General features: G+C 44.8%; 1 protein-coding gene across 1 annotated transcript in view; it reads left to right on the top strand.

Moving 5' to 3' along the window:
• Positions 1–2,256: 2,256 nt before the first annotated feature.
• The window catches only part of SLC29A2 (solute carrier family 29 member 2), a 30,916-nt gene continuing 12,673 nt past the window's right edge, over positions 2,257–20,499 (top strand). The window contains exons 1-8 of the mRNA XM_087705297.1: positions 2,257–2,486; positions 6,207–6,302; positions 12,088–12,169; positions 13,107–13,291; positions 14,781–14,920; positions 15,896–16,030; positions 16,709–16,806; positions 18,562–18,646. Of these exons, the coding sequence (XP_087561423.1) occupies positions 6,274–6,302; positions 12,088–12,169; positions 13,107–13,291; positions 14,781–14,920; positions 15,896–16,030; positions 16,709–16,806; positions 18,562–18,646 (754 nt within the window). The 5' untranslated portion in view covers positions 2,257–2,486; positions 6,207–6,273. The remainder of the gene's footprint in view (positions 2,487–6,206; positions 6,303–12,087; positions 12,170–13,106; positions 13,292–14,780; positions 14,921–15,895; positions 16,031–16,708; positions 16,807–18,561; positions 18,647–20,499) is intronic.

The raw sequence follows: 20,499 nt of genomic DNA, 5'->3' as shown, positions 1-20,499 counted from the left end.
CTGAGGAATTCTGGGAGTTGAAGTCCACAGGTCTTAAAAGTTACAGGCTGAGGAATTCTGGGAGTTGACATCCACAGGTCTTAAAGTTACAGGCTGAGGAATTCTGGGAGTTGAAGTCCACAGGTCTTAGAGTTACAGGCTGAGGAATTCTGGGAGTTGAAGTCCACAGGTATTAACTTTGTAGGCTGGGGAATTCTGGGAGTTGAAGTCCACAGGTCTTAAAAGTTACAGGCTGAGGAATTCTGGGAGTTGAAGTCCACAGGTCTTAAAGTTACTGGCTGGGGAATTCTGGGAGTTGAAGTCCACAGGTCTTAAAGTTACAGGCTGGGGAATTCTGGGAATTGAAGTCCACAGGTCTTCAAATTGCCAAGGTTGGACACCCCTACCTACCCTATGTACCAATCCGGACAATTGACTGTCCAATTCCTTCTCAAAAACCTGCAGTGATCGAGCCCTTCCTTCCCCCTCCCCAACCATCTTCCATCCACTCACCCCCATCACAAAGAACCGTGGCCCTTGGGCGCCCTCTGCTGGGGAAAATGAAATGACTCATCAGTGGTAATTTGGCGGGAAGGGGGCGTTGAACGGAACTTTTGTACTTTCCTTTTGTTTCTTGCTACTCCAAGTCGCACGTGCGTCTCGTGGAGAATCCCCCGCCCAAGGTAAGGAGTTTGGGGTCTTGGGAATGGCTAATTTTCCCTCCTTTCCTTTTTTTGGGGGGGGGGCGGCGGACGGGGGGGCAGAAACTCCCCTCCCGTGCAAAGAGGGGAAGGGGGGGAGAGGAAATCCATGCTCATCTTTTTTTAAAAATAGATTTTATAAAATAAGATTTATTTTCTTTAAAAGAAAAAAAAAAGAGGGGTGATGGTGGCGGCTGCACCTGCTAGGAATTTTCAATTTTGCATTTCCCGCTTTAAGTGGCTCTCCTCGTGGTCTCCCATCCATGCATGCATGGATGCGCCCGGACCCGACTTGGCCGTTGCTGGCCCGGGACGATGGAAGAGAAAAGCAGCGGGTTTCCGCACGTGGGCTCGGGCTCAGCGGCTCCACAATGATGTGAGCGCTCGTTCACACGTGGCTTGAATGAAGCGTGTCAAGGCGTTCTGGGCCTGACACGTCTCGTGGGCAGGACCGGGTCTTTTTTCCGACAGTCCTAGCTCAGCTCGGTCCGGCCCCGCCGCATTAAACGCGTGGATCCAGGCAGATAGGCAAACTCTCTTGGCTGGTCTTCCTCTTCTTTTCTTTCCCTTTTTTCCTTCCATCCTTCCCTCCCTATTTCTCTCCTTCTGCTGCCTGCTGCTTCTCTCTCTTTCATTCTTTCCCTCTGTCCTTTCCTTTTTCTCACCTTCCTATCTTCTTCCCGCGATCTTGTTGCTCTTCCTCCCTCCCTCCCTCTTTATTTCTTTTTGCTTCCCCCTTGTTTCCTTCCTTCTATTGGTCACTTCTCCATACTCCTCCCTCCCTCCTTCTCTCCATCATTTTTCCCTTTCCTTCCCTCCTTTTCTTCCTTCCTTCTTTCTGTCCTCCCTCCCTTATTTTTCCCTTTCCTCATCTCCTTTTTGTCCTTCCTTCTCTATTTTCCTTCCTTCACTCCTTCCCTTCCTCCCTCTATTTTCCCTTTCCTTCCTTCACTCTCTCCCCATTTTTCCCTTCCCTTTTCTTCCTTCTTTCCCTTCCTTCCCTCCCCCTATTTTCCCTTTCCTCCCTTCCCTCCTTTTTGTCCTTCCTTCCTTTCCTCCCCCTATTTTTCCCCTTCCTTCCTTCCTTCCCTCTTTCCCTTCCATCCTTCCCCTCCTTTTTTCCTTCTTTCCCTCCTTTTGGACCTACCTTCCTTTCTTATTTTCCTTCCTTCCCTTCCTCCTTCCCTTCCTTCCTTCCTTCCCTCCCCCCTATTTTCCCTTTCCTTCATTCCCTCCCAATTTTTCCCTTTCCTTCCCTTTTCTTCCTTCCTTCCCTATTTCCTTCCTTCCCTTCCTTCCCTCCCCCTATTTTCCCTTTCCTTCCTTCACTCCCTCCACTATTTTCCCTTTCCTTCCTTCCTTTCTTTTCTTCCTTCCCTCCCCCTATTTTCCCTTTCTTTTCCTCCTTTTTTCCTTCCCTCCTTTTTCCTCCCTCCCTCCCTCATCTATTTCTCCCTTCCCTTCTTCCATCCCTGGCCGCTCTGCGAGCCCGGGGACCGCGCCGCAGCCAGGGAGGGAGGGGCGGCGGCTGCTGGCTGGTCCTTCCCGGCAGAGGTCGTTGGGAGGACGGCGGCGCTGCCAGCACGCAGACGCCGAGCGGGGTCGGCTCCTCCTCCCCGCCCAGGGCCGTCCAGCGGGGTCTCGCAATGAACCGGGCCCGGAGGGTCGCTGCCTCTCCTCCACCGGCGGCTTCAGAAGCCCCGGGCGAGTCGGAGGCTCCGGGCATCCCTGGAAGAAGAAGAAGCCCCGATGCTGGCCTCTTCCCCGCGGAAGCTCCCGCTTCCCCGTCTCGCATGATCCAACCAGGTAGGAGCTGCGTTCCCACGACCCGCTTACCCGGGGAGGGTTTAATCTGGGAGCTTCTGGGTCGTGTGAAGGGGACCTTGGGAACACCATCACCCCCATCCCCAAACCTCTTAACTAGGCTCCGATTAGACCTGGTGCGTTTGGGGGGGGTGGAACAGCCAACCCGGGTCTGAAACACCCGGTCCTGTTAACCCCCCTGAGTGGGGCATCTCTGCAAATCAGACCATCGTTTGGGAGAAGGGGGTTTGTGTAAATGCAGCAAGCAGCACCTCTAAATCCCCCACCTAATATGGAAACCAACTATCTATTTTTCTTTCTATCTATCATCTATTGTCTAGCTAGATATATATCAATCATCAATCATCTATTTTGCTTTCTTTGTATCATCCATTATCTATTTATCATCTATCTGTCCATCTATTATCTATCTAGATATCTCTCATCTATTTTTCTTTCTATCTATCTATCTATCTATCTATCTATCTATCTATCTATCTATCTATCTTTCTATCTATCTATATCTAGATATCTATCATTTATCATCTATTTTTCTTTCTGTTATCTATTTTCTATTTATCATCTGTCTGTCTATATCTATTTATCTATCTGTATCATTATCTGTCTAGATATGCATAATCTATTTTGCTTTTTATCTATTTATCTATCTATTCTAGATATATATAATCTATTTATTTTGCTTTCTTTCTATATCTATCTATCTATCTATCTATCTATCTATCTATCTATCTATCTATCTATCTATTTATCATCTATCATCTATTGTATATCCAGATGTATATCATCTTTCTTTCTTTCTTTCTTTCTTTCTTTCTTTCTTCTATTAGAAATCTATCTAGCATCTATTTTTCTTTCTTTCTATTATTTCTATGTATCTATCTTTTCCATCCCATTTCTCTCTCCCTCCCTCCCTCTCTTTCTTTCTTTCTTTCTTTCTTTCTTTCTTTCTTTCTTTCTTTCTTCTATTAGAAATCTATCTAGCATCTATTTTTCTTTCTTTCTATTATTTCTATGTATCTATCTTTTCCATCCCATTTCTCTCTCCCTCTCTCTCTCTCTCTCTCTCTCTCTCTCTCTCTCTCTCTCTCTCTTTCTTTCTTTCTTTTTAGAAAAATAAAATAAAAAGTCATGGAAAACTAAGAAGAGGGGGAGGGAAGGGGAAAAGTGGGGGAAAAGGCACGACTCTCTTTTAGCACAGTAGAAGAGAACAACATCACAACCACAACTTTTCTGGTTTTACGCAACAGCTTCTACAAGCCATTTCTATGCCAAGAAGCCTGTCTTACTAACAGAAACAAAATAAGTTCCGTTGTTGTTATTGTTGTTTTTATTGCAAGCCCAAAATCCGGAAGCAATTTCAAAATAGAAGCAATGTCAAACCAACACAATTAATTGTAGAAAATTGTCAACCCATTGAGCCGGGAAAAATGCGGGACAATGCAAATAACCTTCTAATTGTACTGTTGGAATATGTAAATCTGATGATGGTGTGAATCAAAATAAGAGCGACAGGTAAAACCCAGAAGCCGATTTTGACTTTTCAAGATGTAACCAGGACAGGTAGAATCTCTCCTTAGCCACGGAGCCACCTTCATGGCAGTTGATTTTCAAGGACAGGATGAAAGGTGTTTTCTGGATGTCGTAACCCTGAATCAGGCCTAACTGGTGCAAACTGGGCAGTTTTAAAAGACGAATTAGATCAAACAACCAATGTTTCCTAGCGCCAAACAGCCTTCGAAAGCCAGCTGGCTTTCTCAATTTTGCTCCAAATTGCACCAACGTCTCTTATTTTTAAAAAATAAGTTTTATTTGTACATTTTTCTTTAACTTACATAAGTGCTTAATTAATATTTTTACATCAATTATTCACACTTTCTTCTTTTCAACCAAAGTTAAATCTAGTGTGTTGTATGCCAAGGTTTTATTACTTTATATTTGGAAATCCCAAAATATCTTAAACCTGCTCATTTGGGGCTATTTTTTTTGAACTGTATATTTTAAACAATTTTTCATTGCTGGTGCAATAATATTTTTTGGGGAAGTCGGTATTTATTTCTATACGGTTAGCAAGAGTAAAAGAGGAATTGAGGGCTGGCTTGGTTTAGTAGTTAAGTCACCACGCTAGAGAGCGGGAAACAGTGAGTTCTAGTCCCGCCTTAGACACAAAAGCCAGCTGGGTGACTTTGGGCCAATCACCAGGAGGCTGGGAGTTCTAGTCCTGCCTTAGGCATGGAAACGAGCTGGCTGACTGGGCCAATAATCAGGAAAATGGGAATTCTAGTCCCACCTTAGCCATGAAAGCCAGCTGGATGACTTTGGGCCAATCACCAGGAGACTGGGAGTTCTAGTCCCGCCTGAGTCCCGCTGGGAATAGGGCGGCATATAAATAAAACAAATCTCAAATCTCTTAGCCAGTCCCGCCTTAGCCATGAAAACTGGCTGGATGACTTTGGGCCAGTCATTCTCTCTCCACCCAGCCCATCGCACAGCGTTGTTATTGTGGGGAAAATAGGAGGAGGAAGGTATCTATCATCTCTCTTATTTCTATATCTATCTATCTATCTATCTATCTATCTATCTATCTATCTATCTATCTATCTATCTATCTATCTATCTATCTATCTACCTACCTACCTACCTACCTACCTACCTACCTACCTACCTACCTATCCATCTCTACCTATTATCTCTCATATTTCTATCTATCTATATCTCTCTATTTATCTGTCATCTTTCTCATTTCTATATCATATCCTTATTTCTATATCTCATCCCTCTCTATTTCTATCTGTTTATATTATCTCTCTTATTTCTATATCTATCTATCTATCTATCTATCTTATCTCTCTTATCTCTCTTATTTCTCTATCATCTACCTATCATTCTCTTATTTCTTTCTTTCTATCTATCTATCTATCTATCTATCTATCTATCTATCTATCTATCTATCTATCTATCCCTATCTCTATCTCTATTTATCTGTCATCTTTCTCTTATTTCTATCTCTCATATCCTTATTTCTATATCTATCATCCCTCTCTATTTCTCTGTTTATATTATCTCTTATTTCTATATCTATCATCTATCTATCTATCTATCTATCTATCTATCTATCTATCTATCTATCTATCTATTATCTCTCTTATTTCTCTATCATCTATCTATCTATCTTACCTTCCTACATACATACGTACATACATGCATACATACATACATACCTATCTATCTATTTCTGTCTGCCTATATATGTCATCTTTCCTTATTTCTATCTCTATCATATCTTATTTCTATATCATCTCTCTATTTCTATCTGTCTATAGCATCTCTCTTATTTCTATATTGATCTATCGATCTATCTATCATCTCTCTCTCTATTTCTATCTCTGTCCATATATCATCTCTTTTATTTCTATATCCACCCACCTATCTATCCCTTGCCTTGAGTTATCTGTAAAAAACAATAAAGGTAAGATATTACAAAGAATAACTTTTAAAAGAAATCCTTTTTCAAGAAAAAAAACAAAACTATTTGTCTGGAATGATATAAGGTCTCCTGCTTGAGCAGAGGGTTGGACTAGAAGACCTCCAAGGTCCCTTCCAGCCTTGGGATGCTACGAATGGCAAAGGCATCAGCCGTTGGCTTCAGCTGAGGGGCGATACTCGGCTAAATTTCTTTTTCATTCATTTTCTTTTACCTTCCAGATCCAGCTGTGTGAAAGAAGAGGAACCACACTAATTTCTCGTTCACACTTCAGGGAGCTGGTTAATCATGGGTCCCAAGGAAAACCCCCGAGATGTGTAAGTTGCAATGTGTGTGTTTCCTTTAGCATAAGATGCTCTTAATGGCCAGGACATGAACTGCTTGGAAAAATCTTAGGAGGCAAGAATTGATTCTACAGGCTCTATTTGAGTTAACTTTCTGGAATCTTGACCCACATCAGTACCGTGTTTCCCCAAAAATAAGACAGGGTCCTATTTTCTTTTGACCCCCGAAATAAACACTTGGCCTTATTTTCGGGGAGGTCTTATTTTTGGGGTGCAGGAGGCAGTGAGTGTGGTCACCTCGTGGCTGCTTCTGTGTTGCAATATTTTCGGGGAGGGATTATTATTTTTGGGGTGCAGGAGGGGGCGAGCGTGGTCATCTCTTGGCTGCTGTGTTGCAATATTTTCGGGGAGGTCTTATTTTAGTGCATGCACTCAAAAGCCCAATTGGGCTTATTATACAGGGAGGTCTTATTTTCGGGGAAACAGGGTAGCTGTTTGATGGAAAGGAATTTCCGCAGCTCCGAGACAATCCTTTGTGTGTTTAAGAGGGAGAGGATGGGCCTCTGAGCATACGTAGAGTGTTTTTGCAAGCAGGGTGAAGATGGAAAGTCTTAAATCGTCGGATTTTCCTGGCAACGATGGACTTCTTTCCCAGCCCTTTCTCCCTTCCCTATGAAACTTCTGCTAGGACTTTTGCAAACCACATTTTCAGGTCTGGGAATAAATAAAGGCCACATTTTTTGCCTTCCCGGAAAATGAATCAGGGGAAAAAACTTCAGCTATTTCGAGAACATTTAAAAACATTGGAGGGTTTTTTTGTAAATAGGCAGCATTTGATCTCAACCAGCCCAGGAGTAATATTTGACTTATGATTTTGACTCATGATTTCACATTTCCACTCTGCTAGGCGGGATCATTTGAACAGTTCCCTTATTATGGTATCTTTATTTTATTTTTTATTTTAAACGCTCTGGCTTTTGCGTTAACGGACAACATTTCTGGACTTCCTTTGCTGCTATTTGTGTATCCCCTGGAGAATTTCCTTCAATTGTTCCCCGCATGAAATACAAACTCTTTGCTCGAAGTATTAACCCTGAAGCCAAACACTGTCACTTAAAGGTATACTTCACACACACAAACACACACGAAGGTAGTTCTTGATTGACAAGGGTAAATGACATTTGTCGTTAAGTTGGTGCAGTTGATATGCGAGGCATGGGACAGCTTTTCTTTTTTTCTTTTTGAAAAGTTTTTTTTATTTTTTGTTCTTTATATACAATTATAGGTAAACATTCACATAATTATTATTCTTTTTTACATTCGTCGTTCTTATACATTTGTCATTCCATTTACGGGTTTATAAAATACCATTTGATTTGCTTTGTTTACCATCCCTCGCCTGTTTTGACATCACTTTCTTTTCCCTTTCTTTTCTCCCTCCCTTCTCTCCTTTCTTCCTTCCTCTCTCCTTTCCCTTCCTTCCTCTCTTCCTCTTCCCCTTCCTACCCTCTCTCCATCTCCCTTCCATCTTCCTCTCCTCACCTCTTATCTTCCTTCCCTCCTCTGCCTCTCCTCTCATCCTCTCTTCCTTTCCCTCCCTCCCTTCTCTATTTTCCTCCTTCCTCTCTCCTTTTCCCTTCTTCCCTTTCCTCTTCCCTACTCCTCTCTTCCCCTTCCTACCCTCTCTCCTCTCATTCTTCCTTCCATCTTCCTCTCCTCACTCTATCTTTCTTCCCTCCTCTCCTCTCTTCCTTTCTCTCCCTCCCTTCTCTATTTTCCTCCTTCATCTCTCCTTTTCCTTCCCTTTCCTCTTCCCTACTCCTCTCTTCCCCTTCCTACCCTCTCTCCTCTCATTCTTCCTTCCATCTTCCTCTCCTCATCTCTTTCTTTCTTCCCTCCTCTGCCTCTCGTCTCTTCCTTTCTCTCCCTCCCTCCCTCCCTTCTCTATTTTCTTCCTTCCTCTCTCCTTTCCCTTCTTCCCTTTCCTCTTCCCTACTCCACTCTTCCCCTTCCTACCCTCTCTCCTCTCATTCTTCCTTCCATCTTCCTCTCCTCATCTCTGTCTTCCTTCCCTCCTCTGCCTCTCATCTTCTCTAATTCCTCTCTTCCTTTCTTTTTCTATTGTTGGAGGTGTCTCTTCCAGTACTTACTTTTTATTTGCTTGGGGTGGTATTTCCACAAACCCAAAAATAGTTAAATCTAATTTCTTGTTCCCTTTCCTTCTCAAATCCATCCTGATTATGTTTGTGACAACTTTTCTTGTGGTCGTTAAGCAAGACATGTGACCACGATGTGAGACCCCTGTCTGTCTCTCTCTGTCTCTCTCTGTCTCTCTCTCCCCCCCTCTCTCCCTATCAATATTAATTCATTCATTCATCCATCCATCCAACCATCCATCTCTCTATCTATCTCTTAATTTTTTTTGAGGGGGTAAAAATGAATAGAATAGAATTCTTTAAGTGTGATTGGACACACAAGGAATTTGTCTTTGGTGCAGATGCTTTCAGTGTACGTAAAGAAAAATGAAATACATTCATCAAGAATCATGAGATACAACACTTAGTGATAGTCATAGGGTACTAAATAAGCAATCAAATCATACTAGGAAACAAATAGAACAATATCAAATTGTAAATATACAAGCAACAAGGGCATAGTCATAAGCCGGAGGAGATGGGTACTAGGAAGGATGAGAATAATAACACAGTCATAGTAAATAGTTTGACAGTGGTGAGGAAATTATTTGTTTAGCAGAGTGATGGCATCCAAGGGGGAAACTGTCCTTGTGTCTAGTTGTTCTGGTGTGCAGTGCCCTATAGCGTCATTTTGAGGGTAGGAGTTGAAACAAATTATGTCCAGAATATGAAGGGTCTGTAGATATTTTCACAGCCCTCTTTTTGACTCATGCAAAGGAAGTGGTTGAGACCACAATATTCTCTGTTTATAAATGCCCCAATTCAGTCCTCACATTTTTGTTCATCCTGCTGAGTTCAGAAATGTCCATCTTCGACTGTTATTTGAGGCCCTCTGTCCTGCAGGCACAGCCATGCCAATCGCTTAGCCTGGATTGTGGGAACCTGGCTAACGGATGGGGTAAATACTCCTGATTTCAGAGACGAATTTCAGACCCTGCCATTGAAGGGACTCAATTCTGGGGAGTGAGAATCTGCCCCTCCAGTTCCTATAAAGTGCTGTAGCATTGCTCAACACCTAACTCACAGCACAGTCTTATGCCTGAGGATATTTACCCACGTAGTAGGGCTGTGTTACTATTATCCTTCTCATCTTTCCTATTAACCACTCCTATTGGTGTGTTATGATTCGTCACTTTGTCGTGTGTATGTACACTGAGAGTATGTACACTGGAGACAGATTCCTTGTGTGTGCAATCACACTTGGCCAATGAAGAATTCTATTCTATTCTATTCTATTCTTTATTCTACTCCTGTTCTGTCCCGTGATTCTAATGAATATGCAGACACAGGCTTGGCTGCCTGCCACAACTAATGACAGAGATAAAGCCACCCCTTGGCTAGGAGCCTCGAATGCTATCTTCAAGAAACCAAGATTAGACTTACGGAATGTTTTCTCAACAGCTAGTAAAGTGGACTGTTGTTTCCTGCAAAGGTTCCCCTCCCATCACTCCACCTATAAGCTCTTTGGGAGGGGCCACAACAGTAGCCACCTATCCCTATTTCCTCCTATGACGTCTTCTCCACAACTGCTCCCTTCTCTTCTCAGCTATACGCACACGCTTATCAGGGACAGCCTCCCTCTGTTCCTCCTCACTGCTCCCTGACTCAGATGCCACCTGGTAGCCAACAGGCCTCTCTAGTCCCTGCTCTGACTCCAAACACCCGCCAGAGTCTTCCTCATCCTCCAGAGCAGTCCCATAATGGCCATCGCTGTCACAGTCCACCAACAGCTCAGCCGGCTGCTGCTGGGCCACAACAATTCCTTATTCTATTCTATTTCATTCTATTCTGTTCTATTCTATTCTATTCTAAATTATATTCTATTCTGAATCCTATTCTATTTTCTATTCTATTCTGAATCCTATTCTATTATATTCTAAATTCTATTCTATTCTGTTCTGAATCCTATTCTATTCTATTCTGTATTCTGAATCCTATTCTATTCTGAATCCTATTCTATTCTCTATTCTGAATCCTATTCTATTCTAAATTATATTCTATTCTGAATCCTATTCTATTCTCTATTCTGAATCCTATTCTATTATATTCTAAATTCTATTCTATTCTGAATCCTATTCTATTCTATTCTGTATTCTGAATCCTATTCTATTTTGAATCCTATTCTATTCTGTATTCTGAATCCTATTCTATTATATTCTAAATTATATTCTATTCTGAATCCTATTCTATTCTCTATTCTATTCTGAATCCTATTCTATTCTGAATCCTATTCTATTCTGTATTCTGAATCCTATTCTATTCTAAATTATATTCTATTCTGAATCCTATTCTATTCTGTATTCTGAATCCTATTCTATTCTGAATCCTATTCTATTCTCTATTCTGAATCCTATTCTATTCTCTATTCTATTCTGAATCCTATTCTATTATATTCTAAATTCTATTCTTTTCTGAATCCTATTATATTCTGTATTCTGAATCCTATTCTATTCTGAATCCTATTATATTATATTCTAAATTATATTCTATTCTGAATCTTATTCTATTCTATTTTGTATTCTGAATCTGTTCTGACCCCCTCCTCCGTCCAGTAACGAATGCCGAGACAAGCTTAACTGGAATGTACTTTAATAGCAAGACACCAAGACCTCGGTGGCTGAAAGCCAAGCATAACAAACAGATAAGAACCTTGGCAGCAACTCAGACAAACTCAGGCAGCAATAAACACAGAAAAGGCTTGGCAGCAATTCAGCCTGCCAAGCTCACAGTAATGTCCTCCGACATTCAATCCTGCGTTGACTTCTGCAAAGAGGGCTGTGTGCACAAGTAGCTTTTTATAGTCTGGAGAGGAGCCTAATGACCACCAGCTGAGTGCAATCACCTCCTGTAATTGTGTAATTGTTCCTGACACCTAGTAGCTCTTCGATGGCGTGCATCCAGGAACAACTCACTACTGGCCTCCGGCTCACTCTCCCTTGTCTCCTCCCCACTGGTTCAAGGCTCAGGTGCCTCCTGGTGGCCAACCAGCCTCTCTGCGCCCTGCTCGGAGTCGGAACCCTGTCCAGGGTCCTCCACATCCTACAGAACCGACTCAGAGGGCCCCTCGCTGTCGGAGTCTGATGGCAGCTCCAACGGCACCTGCTGGGCCACAACAGAATCCTATTCTATACTATTCTGAATCCTATTCTAGTCTATTCTGAATTATATTTTATACTGAATTATATTCTATTCTGAATCCTATGCTAGTCTATTCTGAATTCTGTCCTATCCTATTCAGAATCCCACTTTGTTCTGTTCTTTTCCATTCCAATGCAATGCAGTGCAATACAATAAAATACAATAAAATACAATACAATACAATACAATAAAATACAATACAATACAATACAAAATACAATACAATCCAGAACTCTATTCCAATTATTCAGTAGATAATCCTGGCTCCTGGAACCAGCAACGCCATGTGTGTGCGGGTTTACGCCTTAAGCCATATCGTAACCATGGTTTATTGGGGTCACGCTGCATCAGAACCATCCGTTGGCCAACGGTCCTTTGCGAATTGCGGTTTCTAGCTTGGTGTATGGGAATCCGGATGAACGAGGCTGTGTGGTGCAGTGGGTAGAGCCAGGATCTGGTGATCTGACGGGCTTCTCTCCTTCCAGGTTCCACTTCGTGGGAATCATATTTTTTCTCCTGGGATTAGGGACTCTTCTTCCGTGGAATTTTTTCATCACAGCCATTCCGGTGAGTCGCTCCGCTTTATGTCCTTTTTTCCCCTGATCCTCGTTTAGCGACGATTACAGATCGTCCTCAACTTACAGCCACGATTGAGCCCAATGTGTCTGTCGCTAAGCGAGACAGTTGTTAAGTGAGTTTGCCCTGTTTTACGACCTTCTCTTGCCCGTGGCCGTTAAGTGAATCTTTGCCGCGGATAGGTTAGTCACATGGTTGTTAAGTGAGTCTGGCTTCCCCATTGATTTCGATTGTCGGGAAGGTCGCAAAAGGGACACCGTAATGGTCATAAGTATGAATCAGTGGCCAAGCATCTGAATTTACTGAACAGTCACTAAATGAATTATTGTAATCCGAGGACTGCCTGGATAAATGCTTTAATAAGAGCTCATCCTTTACCATTCATTTCGTGACCAAAGTTGTAACGGTACAGACGGATGTGACTTACAACCGGTCCTCAGACTTACAACGGTCACAGCACCTCCACCGCTAGGCGATCAAAATTCGGGCGCTTGGCAAGCGGCGTCTATTTACCAGGTCGTAAAATTGGTCACCATTCACTTAACAACTTTCTCCCTTAGCAACGGAAATTCTGGTCTTAATCGAGGACTATCTGTAGGAACAGGCCAGGAATGGTGGGATGGAAAGGTGTCGCTCTTTATATGAAGGATAGGCCTGATTAGGTTGGGACAGATGACCTCTAAGGTCCCATTCAATTCATTTCCCGACTCTTAGGGATTTTTCCAACCAATTACTCCATTTTTCCCCCTAATGAAATTTGTTTTGCTGGGTGGATGGGGTCAGGAAAGTAAATCAAACTAGGTTTGTTAAACCTAGTTAATCCGTTACATCCTCGGGGTCCATGGAGCAGCAAAACTACACAATGGACGTTGTGACACATGGGATGTTTCTTTGAATGTTTCTAATTAAACGCTTTATCTCCCGCCAGTATTTCAAGGAAAGGCTCAGGGGGAACTGCTCTGCCGGGTGGGAGGCGACTGAGAATCGGACAGCCTTGAACCCCCAGCCGGTGTCTGCCTGCGAAGACGAATTCAGCTTCAGTAACTGGCTGACCCTCCTTTCTCAGTTGCCTTTGCTGCTTTTCACCTTTCTCAACTCCATCCTCTACCGATGGTGAGACACGTTTTTTTTCTCTCTTTCTCTCTCTCTCTCTCTATGTTTGGGTTGCTTTTCTCTCTTCATTTGGCTTGCCTCTTACCACGTTTCTCTTTTTTGAGCCCAATCGTTCTGCTCAATGAGAAGGGCCTTGCAGGATCCGATCTGGGTCGGTTGCAGCAGGGGTGTCAAACTCGATTTCATTGAGGGCCCCTCAGGGTTGTGTTTTACCTCAGGGGTGGGTGGGTAGGTTGGGCGTGGCCAGCTTGACATCATTTTGTCGGGGGGGGGGGCTGTTGTGACCCGAGTGCTTTGCCAGAGAAAACGGGCTCCCGAGCTCCGTTTTCAGCTGCAAAAGCCTCTTGCAACTCTCTGTCAGTAAAAATGGAGGTGGCTCTCCCGAGCTCTGTTTTTGCTGGCAAAGGCACCGCGGGCCAGTTCCCGGACCTTGAGTTCGACATCCTTGGGTTACAGGGACCAGAGGTTTAGTCTTCCGAGCTTTCGGACTGGTGCTGGAGATTCTCTTTAGCAGAATGTGCGTTAAAACCGTGTGTAGTATTTATGTGATACCTGTAGTGTGTTAATGATTGGCATGTGGATAGCCGGCTATTAAGTCGTTGGTTGCTGTTTCCTTCTGTTCAGCTCCCAAGTACTTGATAAGCTGTTGACCAACACGGGGCCCGTTTCCCGGGCTTCAATCATTTCCCTGGCTGTTTTTGTCCCTGCTCAGCCAACAATCTTAATAGCCGCAAAATTGAATGCATATCCTTGCTCACTGCAAGGGCCTTGCTTGCAGGCCTGGAAGGGTTCAAGGGGAAGGGAAGGGACGGGGCTGACTCACAACTCCCAAGGTTGTTGTTGTTGTTGCTGCTGTTGTTGTGGAGAAAATAAGAAGAGGAAGGTGTGTCGGATATGATTGCTGCCTGGAGTTATTAGTAAAAATAAAAAGGCAGGATACAAATAAATAAATACCTTCACGCCTTCCTTTTTTTCCAGCTTCAAGGGAGGTGTCTCCCGTGAATGTGTATAGCCGGCATTACTGTTATGGCCCACAAGTGGCCAGCACAGCTGGCAGCCGATTCAGACAGTGAGGAGGGTTGGGGAGGAACCTGGGCCAGTCCTGGAGTCTGGGGAAGGCTCTGAGGAGGGCTCTGTGTCGGAGGCAGATGGGGGGCCAGGGCCGTCTGACAGTTATCAGCTGCCTTCGGAGTCAAACATCAGTGAGGCAGAAGAACAGCTGGAGCCTGTTCCCAGTGTGCGCATGCGCAGAGTTGCCAGAGGAAGGGAACGGCTGAAAAACAGGGGTCGACTTGGGAGGAAGGCCACAGGTGGACGGTGAATGGCCCCTCCCAGAGGGATTAAAAGAGGAGCGAAAGGCTCCTTCCCAAGTTTTGCAGATAAGGTCTGTGACTGTAAATCCTCCCTCGAAAGACTTGGCTGGAGGTGAATGAGCAGAATTCACAACAAATTAATATTCATATAATATCCTTTTCTCTCCCTTGGAAAGCATTTCGGACAAAGTGCGCATTCTGGGCAGCCTGACTGGGATCCTGTTCCTCTTTGTGCTGACCGCAATCCTGGTTACGGTGACGATGTCACCCCAGAGTTTCTTCTCCATCACCATGGCAAGCGTCTGGTTCATTAACTGTGAGTTGGCTCTGGTTAATTCCTCCTTAACCCTGATGAGGTTACCTAGCTTGGTAATGAAACGTCTGCAAGAAAAACCACCAACCACAGAAAACACACCAAGGACCATCTAATTCCTCTTGGTTTACATCTCTGACATTTTGAGCATTGTCAGGGAACTCATTTCAAATCCTCCTCCTCCCCCCCCCCAAAAAACCCATCTGGTTAAGCTACCTCACAGGGTTGTTGTGAACTCGAGGACTTGAATCCTGGTCTCTTCAAAATCCATTGGACTTCAACTCCCAGAATCCTTAGCCAGCATGCAAGTGTGGGTGGGAGAGTGTTAGAAGCTGAATCTTGGGGCATTTCCACCCCCCAAGCTATGTGGACTTCAACTCCCAGAAATCCCCAGTCAGCCATGTTGGCCTTGGAATTCTGGGAATCGAAGTCCGCATGTCTTTAAAAATGCTGAAATTGAGAAACACGGACTTATAGATCAGCTCAAAAGGAGATTATTATCAGCAATATATTTTCTTTTCATCCAGATTAATGGGAAGTGAGATACAGGTAGTCCTCGACTTGTGACCACAACTGAGTCCAAAACCTCTGTCATTAAGCGAGGCAGTGGTTAAGTGAATTTTGACCCGTTTCACAACCTTCCTCGCCGCAGTCATTAAGTGAATCGCTGCTGCGGTTCAGTTAGGAACCTGGTTGTTAAGTGAATCTGGATTCCCAGATTCTTTGCTTGTCAAGAAGGTCACAAAAGGGGATCACTGCAACTGTCATAAATACGAATCAGTGGCCAAGCATCTCAGTTTTGATGGCATGACTGCAGGGTGCTGCACTGGTTGTAAGTGTGAAACACGGCCAGGAGTCCACTTTTCCCAGTGCCGTTGTTACTTCGAACGGTCTCTAAATGAACGGTTGTAAATCGAGGACCAAATGTACGCAAAACAGTCTCATTCTTGACTTTGTGCTCCTTTTGTTTTCCCTCAGCCTTCTGTGCCGTCCTGCAAGGGAGTCTTTTTGGCCTGCTGGGGTCTTTTCCGCAGAAATACAGCACCCTCTTTCTCAGTGGTCAAGGAATGGCAGGAATGTTTGCAGCCATTGCCATGGTGCTTTCCATGGCCAGTGAGTATCGGAGGGGGTGGGTCTGGAAAACACCTCCGCGTTTGAAAGAGCTGGGGAAAATCGTTCAAAGGGTAGAGGAGAACGGTCTGCCAATTATGGGGAAAAACTGAAAATATCCCCAGAAATATCCAAATGGAAAGCCCTTTTTTTTTGTCTGCCTGCCACAAGAAGGATCTCCTTTGGCACAGGGGTTTAAGCCGGTTTGGACCAGTTTGGTCAAACCGATTGCTAATTTTATATCTGGTTTGCCAAACGGGTAGTTGCAAAGACTGGCTGCTCCCCCAACCGTCCCACCCCTCCTAGGAGTCTCCAGCGGCTCGTTTTGGATGCCAGGTAAGTGCAGAGCCTGCGCGGGAGGCTCTGGGAGAGCGAAAAATGAGCCTCCGGAGCCCAGAGGGAGGCTGTTTTCGCCCTCCCGGAGGCTCGAAAAAAACCTCCAGAGCCTGGGGAGGGCGAAAACGCTACTCCGGTGTAGGAGACCGAGAAGGGCACGCTCCCCCATGGCCATGCCTCCCAGCAACCGGGCAGAGAACCAGTTGCTAATTTTTTTTAATCCTACCCTGTTTTTAAAGGTTCGACCAGCCAGTTGTTGAGAACATAGTGGTTGTGTCCTGTGCTTGAAGAGTTGTGAAGCCCTGGATTTGTTCTGCCAAAACGCCATTTTTCTCTTCTGCTTAGGTGGTTTGGGTTTCCGGTCGTCCGCCCTCATCTATTTCGTCACCCCATGTGTTGGCACCTTAGTTTCCATTGCCTGCTTTCTCTTGCTGCCTCACCAGGTAAGATCCTTCGCCCCACTTAGCAGAATAACAGAGTTGGAAAGGGCCTTGGAGGTCTTCTAGTCCAGCCCCCTGCTTAAGCAGGAGACCCTCCACCATTTCAGACCCATGGTTGTCCAGTTTCTCCTTGAAAACCTCCAGTGATAGAGCACCCATGACTTCTGGTGGCAAGTTGTTCCACTGATTAATTGTCCTCACTGTTAAGAAAGTTCTCCTTAATTCCAGATTGCTTCTCTCTTTCATTAGTTTCCATCTGTTGCTTCTTGTCCCGCCTTCTGGTGCTTTGGAGAATAAGTTGCCCTCCTTTCCTTTGCCCCCCCCCCAAATATTGGAATATTGTTATAGTAATAGCAGTTAGATTTCTATACCGCTTCATAGGGCTTTCGGCCCTCTCTAAGCAGTTTACAGAGTCAGCATATCGCCCCTAACAATCCGGTCCTCATTTCACCCACCTCGGAAGGATGGAAGGCTGAGTCAACCTTGAGCCGGTGAGATTAGAACCGCTGAACAGTCAGCCGAAGTGGCCTGCAGTACTGCACCCCAACCACTGCGCCACCTCGGCTCCTTATCATCGTTATCATGTCTCCCCTATTCTTTCTTTTCATTAAACTAGACCTACCCAGTTCCTGCAACCGTTCTTCATATGTTTGAGCCTCCAGTCCCCTAATCCTCTTTGTTGCTCTTCTCTGCACTCTTTCCAGAGTCTCAACATCTTATTTATATTGCGGCGACCAAAGCTGGACGCAGTATTCTAAGTATGGCCTTATAAAGTACTTATAAAATTCCCCTGGTTCTCCAGGGAACATTTTCTACGTTCTAAGTTGGTTCTCAAGCTCTGGGATTTCCTGGTGGAGCTCCATCCAATAGAGCCTTAGTATTCTGACCTTGGCTTCCCAAGATCGTGAAGCCGACTCCTCGTCCCAATAAAACCTCTATAGCAATAGCAATAGCAGTTAGACTTATATACCGCTTCATAGGGCTTTCAGCCCTCTCTAAGCGGTTTACAGAGTCAGCATATCGCCCCCACAGCCTGGGTCCTCATTTCACCCACCTTGGAAGGATGGAAGGCTGAGTCAACCTTGAGCCGGTGAGATTAGAACCGCTGAACTGCAGATAACAGTCAGCTGAAGTGGCCTGCAGTGCTGCACCCTAACCACTGCGCCACCTCGGCTTTCACTTAGGTTAAAGGGAATTCCTCTCCACCAAAGTCCCGGTTAACAGTCTTTCATGAGATTTCACAACTGCAGGCCTTTATCTTCCAAACTCCACGCTGGAGCAGCAATTTCTTGGCAAGAAGTCGGGAACAGATCTTCACTCTAATGAATGGAACTCCTGCAAACTCCACTCCCCTTTCGCTCCTCTTTTATTCCCTATGGGAGGGGGCCATTCACTGTCCACCTGTCGCCTTACTCCCAAGTCGACCCCTGTTCTTTAGCTGTGCCCTACGTCTGGCAACTCTGCGCATGCGCACACTGGGAACAGGCTCCAGCTGTTCTTCTGCCTCACTGATCACTGACTCTGAAGGCAGCTGATAACTATCAGACGGCTCTGGCCCCCTCTCTGCCTCCGACACAGAGCCCTCCTCAGAGCCTTCCCCCGACTCCAGGACTGGCCCGTGTTCCTCCCCAACCTCCGAATCTGCTGCCAGATTCGCTGGCGGGCCACAACCCTTAGATTCTTGAGGACCTGGTTTTGATCATGCGCCCTGTTGATGTGAGCGTTGAGAGACCATCAGTTCCTCTTCTTTCTCTGCAGGCTTTCACTCGTTACTATCTGGACAAGAGACCACAAGAAATTTTGAGATGTGAACTGGAAACGAAGGCCGGTCTTCTTTCACCAGGTGGGAGATCTGAATTTTTTGATAAATTAAAAAAAGGGGGGGGAGAATTGAAAGTTGACAAAAATCGAGCTACTGGTGGTGGTGACATTTCATCCCTCCTGATTGGTCTCCAGCCATTCCCAGCCTGTTGATCTTCCGGTGCTGGACTCAGAATTCTGGGAAATGAAGTCCAAAAGAGAAATGGGCTGATCGGAGAGAATTTGACTGCTCCCTTCCCACCCACCCCTATTGTCCAAAATCTAACATCAGATATGAGTTGAGGTCTGAGAGCAATGTTTCTCAACCTTGGCGGTTTTAATAAAGGTGGGCTTCAACTCCCAGAATTCCCCAGCCAGCATCCTTACATGGGTGGACTTCAATTCCCAGAATTCCCCAGCCAGCATGCTTTAAGATGGGTGGGCTTCAACTTCCAGAATCCCCCAGCCAGCATGCTTTAAGATGGGTGGGCTTCAACTTCCAGAATTCCCCAGCCAGCATGCTTTAAGATGGGTGGACTTCAACTCCCAGAATTCCCCAGCCAGCATGCTTTAACATGGGTGGACTTCAACTCCCAGAATTCCCCAGCCAGCATGCTTTAACATGGGTGGACTTCAACTCCCAGAATTCCCCAGCCAGCATGCTTTAAGATGGGTGGACTTCAACTCCCAGAATTCCCCAGCCAGCATGCTTTAAGATGGGTGGGCTTCAACTTCCAGAATCCCCCAGCCAGCATGCTTTAAGATGGGTGGGCTTCAACTTCCAGAATTCCCCAGCCAGCATGCTTTAAGATGGGTGGACTTCAACTCCCAGAATTCCCCAGCCAGCATGCTTTAACATGGGTGGACTTCAACTCCCAGAATTCCCCAGCCAGCATGCTTTAACATGGGTGGACTTCAACTCCCAGAATTCCCCAGCCAGCATGCTTTAAGATGGGTGGACTTCAACTCCCAGAATTCCCCAGCCAGCATGCTGTAAGATGGGTGGACTTCAACTCCCAGAATCCCCCAGCCAGCATGATTTAACATGGGTTGGCTTCAGCTCCCAGAATCCCCCAGCCATCTTGCTTTAACATGGGTGGACTTCAACTCCCAGAATCCCCCAGCCAGCATGCTTTAACATGGGTGGGCTTCAACTCCCAGAATCCCCCAGCCAGCATGCTTTAACATGGGTGGGCTTCAACTCCCAGAATTCCCCAGTGGGAAAGCCAGATTCACTTAATAACCAGTTGACCAAGTTAACAACTTCAGAGATTCACTTAAGAACTGTGGCAAGAAAGATCGTAAGATGGGGCAACATTCCCTTAACAGTCTCGCTTAGCAGCGGAAATATTGGGCTTCAACACTGGTCGTAAGTCGAGGACTTACCTGTATACATTTTTGAGCCTGATTTAAAAGCCTGCTATAATATTATTTATCAGTGTTAACACTAAGAGAAAAAGAAAGTGGCAAAACCCCCAATAGACAGATATTTCATTTCTGTTTTCCGTTTCGTTGTCTCGTAACAAAACGTTTGCAGAGCCTGGCTTAATATTTTGAAATAATACAAAAATTAGCTAGGAGTATCTCCCTGAATTGCTATCATGGCAGGAATGTATAATCTTATCCCCAGGATGTGAGGCTATGAATCTCGTTCTCTTAATTGCAACTTTTGCTTCTAAAATCTTAATTTTGAACACTGCGTAAAGGGGAAAGGGTTAGGTACACAGAGAATGAGTATGAGTCATCAGCCTGGTTAAAAATAAATCGGAGTGGAATCTCTGAGCGACCAAGAGAAAATGGTTAGAAAGGGAGGAAGGGAATAAAATGAATAAAATGAAATGTGTTAACATTATTAATGGTATGACGCTCATTATGATGGGAGGGAACTAGGCTAAC

This window comes from Thamnophis sirtalis, unplaced genomic scaffold (assembly GCF_051295495.1).
Source record: "Thamnophis sirtalis isolate CommonGarterSnake01/CBP01778 unplaced genomic scaffold, rThaSir2_p1.2 scaffold_2, whole genome shotgun sequence".
NCBI lineage: Eukaryota > Metazoa > Chordata > Lepidosauria > Squamata > Natricidae > Thamnophis > Thamnophis sirtalis.
Note: the sequence above shows the minus strand (reverse complement) of the source record. Positions and strands in the feature narration are given on the sequence as shown.